Source organism: Gavialis gangeticus, unplaced genomic scaffold (assembly GCF_001723915.1).
Source record: "Gavialis gangeticus isolate Ggan-Ray unplaced genomic scaffold, GavGan_comp1, whole genome shotgun sequence".
In the NCBI taxonomy this organism is placed as follows: domain Eukaryota; kingdom Metazoa; phylum Chordata; order Crocodylia; family Gavialidae; genus Gavialis; species Gavialis gangeticus.
Genome location: NW_017728992.1, coordinates 96,577,947 through 96,588,081, shown reverse-complemented (window position 1 = coordinate 96,588,081; position 10,135 = coordinate 96,577,947). Strand labels below are relative to the sequence as shown.

The 10,135-nt window shown below is 38.0% G+C and overlaps 1 protein-coding gene and 1 pseudogene across 5 annotated transcripts in view; one reads left to right on the top strand and one right to left on the bottom strand.

Moving 5' to 3' along the window:
• LOC109298627 overlaps positions 1 to 4,385 on the top strand; it is a 16,636-nt pseudogene extending 12,251 nt beyond the window's left edge.
• A 2,222-nt stretch (positions 4,386 to 6,607) lies between these two features.
• Positions 6,608 to 10,135, bottom strand: part of METTL4 (methyltransferase like 4) — a 28,001-nt gene continuing 24,473 nt past the window's right edge. For 3 of the 5 annotated variants that reach the window (XM_019525899.1, XM_019525896.1, XM_019525903.1), the window contains exon 9: positions 6,608 to 7,709. In XM_019525899.1, the coding sequence (XP_019381444.1) occupies positions 7,564 to 7,709 (146 nt within the window). In that variant the 3' untranslated portion in view covers positions 6,608 to 7,563. The remainder of the gene's footprint in view (positions 7,710 to 10,135) is intronic. The other 2 variants (XR_002099189.1, XR_002099196.1) reach the window with 1 other exon arrangement.

Genomic DNA, 10,135 nt, shown 5'->3' with positions numbered 1-10,135 from the left:
TGCGGCCCCCCCCCCCCCCCAACATCTGGCTGAAAACCCTGCCTTAGGTAACCAGCATTTTTAGATTACCAGCACCCCCCATTTCCCACTCATGCTGGATAACAGCTTTTACTGCAAGTATGCATTCAGTTCCCACCCATCCACAATAGCTACATAGTAATTGTCCCTAAATCAAACAAATTGTTTATAGAAAATAAATAGTATTCATACACAGACCTCATTTGGTTTATAAAAGATAATCAAGTCACCTGGACTTGATAATCTGATCTATTCTAGCCTTGTGCTCCTACTACAGAGCGGCCCATAGGCTTTCATGCTCAATTCCATAGGAACTGTGGTACACAGAAAGGAGAAAGAGCAGCTTAGTCTAGGCACTTCTGGTAATTAGAACCCAACTCTGTCATCACAATCAAAGGTTTTAGAGCAATGGTTCCCAACCTTTTTCAACTCAAGGCACCTCTTTGAAAATGCCAGGTCTTACCTTTCACTTGTTTTTTCATGACAGAAAAATAGAGCAATTTTTCTTTTACACCTAACAGTGCCCAATGCTGCATGGCACCCCTGCAGCACGCTTCAAAAGATCTCAAGCCACCCCAGGGTGCCATAGCACCCTGGCTGAGAATCACTAACTCAAAAATCATTCATTGAGGACCTGAAAATTAAGTCATCATAGTTTTCCTTTGACACTTTGCATAACTTTGCACAGCCTGCATTTTCTAATGAACTCTCCTCCACCAATGTAAAATGGTCAGTCATACTCAAATGATGTGTTATGGTCAATGAACACAATACTCAAAGCATATTTGCATTTGCTGTCCCATTATCTCCTGAATTGTCACAATGGCTTGAAAAACACTTTTCAAAGTCTGCTCTTTACTGTCACTGACAGCTACATAGACTTAAAACTCATGAAGACAGAAGAGCAGGTCAGATTGTAAGTTCAATTTTAAATAAAATTTAACCTTGCAAGAGAAACTCCATTTTTAGAGGACAATTTTCACAGGAGTTCATGTCAGAGTCAGCATCTACAAAGAGCTAATGCAAAAATATTTTAATGGTATAAAAGAATTTTTACTCATTAAATTTTTAAAATATAAGTAAAGGTCATATGCTAATCTGACATTTCAAAATCACACTCAATCCTTCAGCCTCATAAAAGTAAGTTTGTTTGATTATAACATTCATTGATGTATTCTAAATATGAAGCTAAGAATATGACTTCTTGTTTGCTTTTATGAGCTAACATTTTTTTGGAATAAGACATAATTTTCAAAGGATCTTAAGCATCTGGGGATATCTAGCTCTCACTTTTTTCCCTGCAACAAATCTTCATAGTTTGATATTAAAGGGACATGCCAATTTAAGAATCTTTTTTTTGCAACAGAAAAGTTTAACCAGCTATAGTTCTATATAGTTGCAATCAGAGTAACTGAACGAAATGAGAAAGTTATTTCTTTTTCAATGTGTTTTCTGCGCAATGGACAGTACAATGTACAAAGGAAGTTATTTTTTAACATAGGGAAAATATTTTAAAGAGAGGACATTTGATAAAAAAATAACAAAATTTGTTAAGAGGAGGGAGGATAGCTACTCTTCTACAACTGCTACTTACCACAGATATCTGAATCATGTTCCTGTATCCTGCACTCCTCCATCTATGGCTTCCCAAACTGCTCTTTCATTTCAAGTTTAGTCTGTAAACTCTCTGGACCAGGATGGTCTTTTTGCTATGGCTGTACAAAGCCTGAAAGACTCTGGGAACCTGTGGGTGTTACCACAAAAGAAGCAAAACAGAAGCAGTAGTAGGAACTACTGTTAATTTAAAAAGAAAATACCAGGTTTTAGGGCTAGTGGCCTTTTAAATTCATTTGATTTCACCCTGCTCCTGAGCTGTCAACATGCATCAGATTTCTTTATGGATGCTGCATGACTAGTATTATAGAAAGAGTTGGCAGTAAGGTGAGAAACAATGTTTTGCAGCCAGTGTAGGAGGCAGTCTGAAATTATGGGCTAAACACAGCAGCTAGATGTTTTTGTTAACCAAACAGTAGTGAAATGATTAATGATTAAATGTCAGCATTGCTATTAGGTTTCAGAGTTAACAACTAATCGGGACATGAGACACTGCACATCTTGTTAATTTGATAGTTTCAGGTTAGCTGCAGAAAGAAGAAAAAGAATACACTGATACACGAGTGGAAGATTTTCTTTATAGGCATAAAACATAGAAATCCAGGTTAAGAATTTATTTGGTCTTCCAAGCTACACTTCTTTAGTCATATAAGACCTTATATCACAGATAAGCCATTTAGGGATGAATTTTCAGTTTTTAGATGCCCAATTCAAAATACTTAGGCTGTGATATTTAAAGAAGAACATGCAGGGAACTTTGAGTTCTACTGGAACTATGGATCAACTTTTAACAAGCAGACTCTACCTAAGTCTCTTTATTTCAAACCTGTTACCTGGCACATGTAAAATTACCATATTTACCCAAGATGACCCTGAATTTAAGGTGACCTCCCAAGAACTAGATTCTATGCATGAAAAATTATAAATTTGTTATAATTTTCCTTGCACAGAATCTAATTATTGGAGGGTCATCTTTAATTTGTCCCCCTCACCGCAGGGGGGGCAGACATTGGAGGGCAGGTGGTGTGGGGAAGTTAAGCAGCTTGCTCCCTGCTTGTGCTTGCCCCAGTGCCTGCACCCCTACAGCCTTGCCCCCCACTTCACCCTCTGGGCCCCCAGCCTCTGCTTCCCCCTTACCCTTCCTCCACACCAGCAGGCGCTGTCCCCATTCCAGCCTGGGGCACTGAGCATGGCCCCAGCCTAGCCCCTGGAGCAGCTGAGTAGCTTCTTAAATGGGGGGGAAAAACTTTGTTTTAGAATCGAGAAAATGCAGCAGTTTGTCATTTTGAAAACAGCTGCCAGCGCTGCAACTGATTCTGTGTAAGTGTACTCCTGAGGTATGGACACATGTACATTGGAAGATGTTGCTGAAGGGGAACATTTCAAAAGGGCAGCACCTGTTGCATTCTATTTATTATGCCCAGACAAGCAGGGAATGATACAAATACAAACTATTATTAGAGAAAAGAAAAAAAATAAGTGGTGAAATTAAAAGCACTGCCTCATTGCAATCCACTATTATACGGCAATGGGCAGGACTTGTGGCTGAGATGGAAGGACTTTTGATTTTGTGGATTCAGGATTAAACTCAGCACTGTATGCCTTTGAGTTTACCAACCATGCAACCCAAGGCTTTGAGTCTTTTTGACACTGTGAAGCAACAATGTGATGAGGGATCCAAGGATAAAAAATTCAGTGCAAGTAATGGTTGGTTCATGCATTTTAAAGGCAGGTATGCCTTGCATAACATCAGGGTGCAAGGTGAAGCTGCTAGTGCTGATGAAACTGAAGCTCAAGATTTTCCTACAAAAATGACTAAAATCATTGAAGAGGGAGGTTACTGTGCCAAGCAAGTCTTCAATATCAATGAGACTGAGCTGTTCTGGAAGAAAATGCCTTCCAGAATGTACATCGCCCAAGAAAAAACTATGCCTGGTTTTAAAGCAGCTAAAGAGAGGCTTACCCTTTTGCTTGGTTCAAACGCTGCAAGTGATTTCAAGCTCAACCTCTTGCTTGTTTATCACTCTGAAAATCCCAGAGCACTTAAGGGTTATGTTAAAGGCAGCCTTCCAGACATCTAGAAATCAAATCGTAAAGCTTGGGTGACTGGGGCCCTTTTTGAGGAACGGTTCAACTGACAATTTTGTGCTGGCTGTTCGGAATTATTGTGAGAGGAACAACCTTGCACATAAGGCATTGTTAATTTTAGACAATACCCTGGACATCCTGCACATCTTGCAGATTTAAACCCTAACATCAAGGTCATTTTCTTGCCCCCCAACACAACATCACTGCTCCAGCCTATGGACCAGGGGGTCATTTCATCTTTTAAGGCTCACTACCTTAGAAGAAACTTTGCCCAGGCCATCAGTATCACAGACCAGGAAGGTGGACCAACCCAAAAGGAATTCTGGAAGGGCTTCAACATCCTGGATGTAGTGAAGGAAATTGGAGAATCTTGGAAGGAGGTTAAGGAATCCAACTTCAAGGGTGTCTGTAAAAAACTGTGTCCAAAATTCATCTCTGATTTACAAGGATTTGCAGACCAAGTGGATGAAGTCACTGCTGATGTTGTGAAGATGGCTGGCCAGCTACAGCTAGAAGTTGAAACAGAAGAAGTTGAGGAGCTGCTGGCCTCTCGTTGCCAGAAACTGACCAATGAAGAGCTTGTCCGTCTTGAGGAGCAAAGGAAGGCAGAAAATCAGGCCCAGATTCAAGAGAGTCCTACTCAAGGTACCATGACAACAAAGTAGATGAATGAGGCCTGCAAGCATTTGGAAGCTGCAATGACAATTTTTGAAAAAATGGATCCCAACCTCAAAGACCAACAACTTGATCTCTAATGCCTGTGTGTGCTACAGGGAAATTTACAATGAGAGAAAGGGGGCAGCAAAACAAACATTCCTGGATCAGTTTCTCAAAAAGCCATCAAGTGGCCCTAAGTCTCCCCAAAAATCTCCCCATTCCATGACCCTGGTGAAGGTGTTCCTTCACCTTCCGATTAAATAAAATTAAATAGTTGATTTAAATATGGTGTTTTCTGGTCATTTCTATAAAAAGTTGGGCATCAGGCCCTTGGTCAGGAAAGTAACCCCCTATTATAACATGGTTTCTATGGGAAAATCAAATTCGACTTGCATCGTTTCGAGTTACAGTGCCTTTTCCAGGAACGTAACCTGCTGTAAGTGCGAGGACTGCCTGTATAGCAAAACCACTCCAACTTTATCACTAGATGAAGCAGTATTAAGGAGTAGTTCTGCTACATCTATACGACTCTTGACTTGTCCACGTGGAAAATCAGAATGTAACAGCTCCTGCTCTTTCCAAATGTTCCCCTTTTGAAACAGTTCCAAACATATCCTTGTACACATGTAAACTCCTTTGGTTTGAATGGGGACTCAGGCAGGCCCAGAGCTTAGGACCATTACCTCTCTATATGAAAATGTTGCACTTCTAAGAGGGGTTACGAAGGCTTTAAGACATCTTTTCCTTCATATTCTGAGCTGCTATGGCCCTCTAAAGTCAGGCAGCCTTAGAGAGTCCCTTAAGTGACAGTGATCTGTTACAAGCAGTCTGTTTCCTCCTTTCCAAACATTAATTTGTCTTTGCCATTCAGCTAAGTTAAAATCCTATCATAAGCTATCTCTGTAAGCAAAGGTCCTGTGATTAAGTTTTGCATATTTTTTGACATTAAAAATTAACAGAGAACAGTTTAGGCCCAAGGTACATATTTTACCTAGGTAAAATATATACATAGGCATACTACTCAAAATTATTATACACTCTTAACTTTTTTGTTTAGGACTTCATAAAACTAGAACCTAATAATAATTACTACCTTGATCAGCAAAGTGTTCCTCATTTGCTATGATCAACCAGAAAGACAAGTCACACAGGCTGATGCTGTTTGCAGTTACTGTACAATTTCAAAAACAGACAGAAGGCAGGGCAGTATAACACCTTATAGCCTAACTCATTCAGACAGGCATGAGTTTTCACAGGCTGCAGCCTACTTTGTTAGATGCATTTACTTCGTCATAGCATCTGACGAAGTAGGCTATAGCATACAAAAAGCTCATGCCTCTCTGAACAAGACTATCTATAAGAATCCACACTATCCTGCCTTCCTCCTGACTTCAGACAAACACAGCTAACTACTACTTTTTTCCTTTAAAAAACAGGTTCATGCTGCAGATAATGTATTCTTCCCTTATGCTGTTTTCAAAAGTATTAGGGAAAAACTGTGTATTATCAGTAGATAAGGTCTGTTTCTCACAAGAGACACAAGCACGTTAATAAGCATTTGATCAGACCTCTAGGGAGGAATTACATATCAGAGTTTAGAAGCAGTGGGAATGAGAAATAATGTCCTTCAAAACTGAAAACAGAGTAACAACCTTCTTACCACTTGAATCTGGAAATATTTTTTCCCCTTGACAGCACATGGTTTGAGACTGCACCCAACAACAAAGTTTAAAAGGCAGAACAGATATCATACAACCAGAACTGGTTTGCCTATGGATGGGATCATACCAAATTTCTTTCATAATTAAAAGATACATTTTAATAAACCAAAAAATGTAAATATTAACTAGAGAAGTAAGCTAAACATTGAGTTACTGTTGTCAATTCCACTGCTGAAATAAGAAACATTTAAAAAGTAACTAGAATATAGAAGTGAGATTTGTGAATAATACACTATCAAAACAATTTATTTTCAAACTTACAAAACAATTTGTTAACATCAAGAGAGTAATTAAAAATGTAACAGCGCACTAAACAACTGCAGGTATATTTAACTTGAAAAAATATATAATTTATTTTGTTCCCTGTGATAAATAATTTGTGATAAATTTCATTTTTTAAGATCTCTCTTTGCTTCCAATGCTCCATATAAATAAATGGCATTAATTCGTTAAGCCAATATCTTTTCCAAAGTAAAACCTAAATGAAGGGAAGGACATATGCAGCAGTGAATCGCTCAAAAAAATCTTATTTAATTTTTGCAGAAACAGTAATAGTCAGTTCAAAGGAAAGGTTCAAAACATCTAAAACTCTGAATACATAAATTTTCTCTTACAATTTCACGTCCCATAAAAATTACAAGAAAGTGAAGCTTAAAAAATGCATAACGCAGGTAATGAGCTCAAACCTTACTTTTTACAACATTTTCAAGAACATGAGGAACAGATTTTTATAAAATATTTATATTGTTACACTTCTCCGTTAAATCTAATGCCTTAATATGCAGAGTTTGCAAGATGTTGAGACTTTGATCATGTACAATAGATACAAAGAATTAATATCATTCATACAAAGATGGAATTAGAAACTAACAGTATCCTAAAAGCGTAATTTTAAACAGAACATGCACCAGTCAACAGTCTGTGTGTCAGTTAACATAGGCATTACTCACTATTTCTTATCAGACAGAAAAATGAATACATGTTTATACTTATTTACTTCAATCTCCACGGTTTTCTGAACCCAACCTGAAGACCTACTTTCTTTCAGAACAGATATTTAATCCTGAAGCATTTACTTCAAATGGCTTACTTTAAAAGTGGTGAAATACCGCCCTAAGATTGCACTATAGCATTTAATAAGAAGCTAGGATTTATGGGAGTCTTACCTGGGAAAAAATTAACAGTGAAAATCATTCTTTACCTATAGAGATTATACTCTGATATTTGTAAATGTTCCTCCCAGCTCACCCCACTCCATTTCGTCTCGAGAAAATCAAAATAAAGAAACACCTTGTAAAAATGAATACAGTACCATAATGCAATCAGAAGTGCAAGGATTTTAATCGAGCCTATTCTAGTTCCACTTACATTGACTTCAAATTGTCCCAGCAGCAATAAAAATAAATAAATAAAATAGGTTCTAGAGCTGGGGTGGGAGAGGAATCTTCTAATTAAGGCACGACAGTCAGTTTTCACTCTGCAAAGTAGTAAAATAATCAATGTGTTGGAATTTAAGAACTTCATTTCCCCAGCTGGTCCAACCAGGCTGCAGACTGCGAGCAAATAACTCCAAACATTCCATATCCGGCTTGATAAATTCTGTCAGAACCTCTGTGCGAAAGAATAAAAAAAGATGAAGATGAAAAACAAAAATCAATTTTCTCTGAGCTGTTGGGAGATGAAAACAGGAATGTTTCATTAAAAAAAAAAAGAGAGACAGCAAATTAATTCCAGGGATTTCATCAACCAGCTTGACTATTTATAGTCAGAAAGTCATTTGAAATAAGCGCCCTTGAGATTCTGAACAATAGTGTCAAAGCCTTCAATAGCCCTGATTTATCGGTTTTCATTTGGAAACAGGGAATAAGGAATTCAGCACCTACACAGGTGACATCTCAATTTTTCAATACTGTTGTCATAACATCTCCTGAGAACTAACACAACTTTTTCCACAAAAGTACAGCATTTTCCCCCCAAATTGTAATTGTTTCATTCTTTCCTCCTAAATATCAAGTATTCCTGATTATTTATTAAGGTTGCATTTTTCTATCAGCAAGTGATTAGTGATGATGCCTTGTAAAAACATGAAGGGTAAACATCATCTTAGTGTGGTATAGCACAGCAAAACGTAACTGAGTACAGAAGCAATATGGTAATTAATACAGACTTATTCCGGTTCAGTATGAAGACCTTTCTGGAAGCATTAGAAAAGTTCTATAACACTGCTGTTTCTTTTAGCATTAAAACTGTAATCTAATATTTCTCCTGCAGTTGGACTTTTAATGCCAAATGTTAGTAAGTAGGTATTTCATTTATAATATGAGTTATTTCATTGATTGTGAGCAATGGTCTGGGGGAGGGAGACTATCTTGATTCTTGGATTTTAGCTGAAAGATAATCCAGCAAATGTGCTTTTTTAAAAATGGATTAGTTGTCAGACAGATCAATTTAGCTTGTGATTGTAAAATGAACTCAATTTCAAGGACTAAGTATAGAGATATTAAATGAAAAATAAAAAGCCTACGAAGCAAAGGCTTAAAAACGGCATAGTAATGTAGGAACAATAGCCTGGAAAACCAGTCTAGACTAAGAATGTGTTCCAGCAATGTAATGTTTTGCTCCCAAGACTGACTAAACCCCTTCCTTTCTCAAGAATGATTTTGCTACTTTCCCCTCAAACTCACAGGGTTTTCACACTTCTTCCTAGTTCAGAAGACAGTACACATGCATTTTATTATCTAAATTGATCTCTCCTGCTATCATTTCAGACAATAGAATTACATCTAATCAGCATACATCAAAGCAAAGATGGGAACAGTTTTGACTGGAATCCATTGTTTGCGTGTCAAAGTTGCCAATCAAAGTGAGACGGTTGATCTGAAGCTCTCTCATCTGTTTTAAGGTCACATCGTGAATTGCTTGTGATGCTAGAGTCTGGGCATGCCTTCAAAGCTTTGGTGAAACGGTCTCCAACCTGTGGCTTGTTTGTAACATGTTGTCTGCAAAACCCTCTACCAATTTTCACAACTGCAGAAATGTTTATTTTTTTCAGTTTGACAAGGAGAGCAAAGATGATGCTGACCATGCAGTGTGTTACTTGTTTAGTAATGTTGACCACTCTTCTTGTGTGGCTGCTATTCTACTTTCTTCCTTGTCTTCCCTATATATTCCTTTCCACAAATGTCTTAAGTCACTTGAAACTTATTCAAAGTAGTTTCCAGATGTTTTAAATTTTAGAACATCCAAGTAGCACCAAATCTTTCACAAACTCACAGGAATACTCCAAGTTGCTTTTACTTTGCTGCCATTTTGCTGTTTATTTTTGTAATAACATATTTACCCAAATCTAAGATGAAGGTTTTCTACCCTAGTCAGCATAGCGAAAAAGCTCCTTGTCTTACATTTGCATACAAGGAAACCTCACTAAATACATTTTCTGTCATAAAAAATGCTGCCAAAAATCAGCATATGCTCAATACTGGAAACTGACTATCAAATTGATTTAAGGCAGCCAACACTGACCATAACTATAAAACACATGGGCCCATATTGGGCAAACATACTGATGGGTATCTTTCGTATTTTTTTCCCTTAAAAAAAAAAACAAAAAAATCAGGGGGTGTTCCCTTCATAGGGAACTGGCACCAGGCCTGGAGGTACTGCAACAGCAGGCCAGCACCAGGTGGGCCAGAGCCAGCCCTGACACTCTCCCCTTAGTGCCAAAAGTGCTATATTTGACCTTAGCCAAAAACACTGAGATGCTGAAGGGAACCTACCACAGGAATAGATTAGTACAGCCCACCTGAACAAGATACACAGAAGGACACAGTGTGCTCAGTCCCCCTCAATGTCAACTCTTTTTCCCAGTCACTACATTACATACATTTTGACTTCCTCTTTGCTCCCACAACTGAGCCATGCCTTTCTTTCCCATTTTCAATTATTCCTGTTTCTTCACCAGCCTATGTATGTCTGACATACCTTACAAATGGGGCTCCAAACACAAGCAGTTCACCCAGAAACCTTTGTCACCCCCT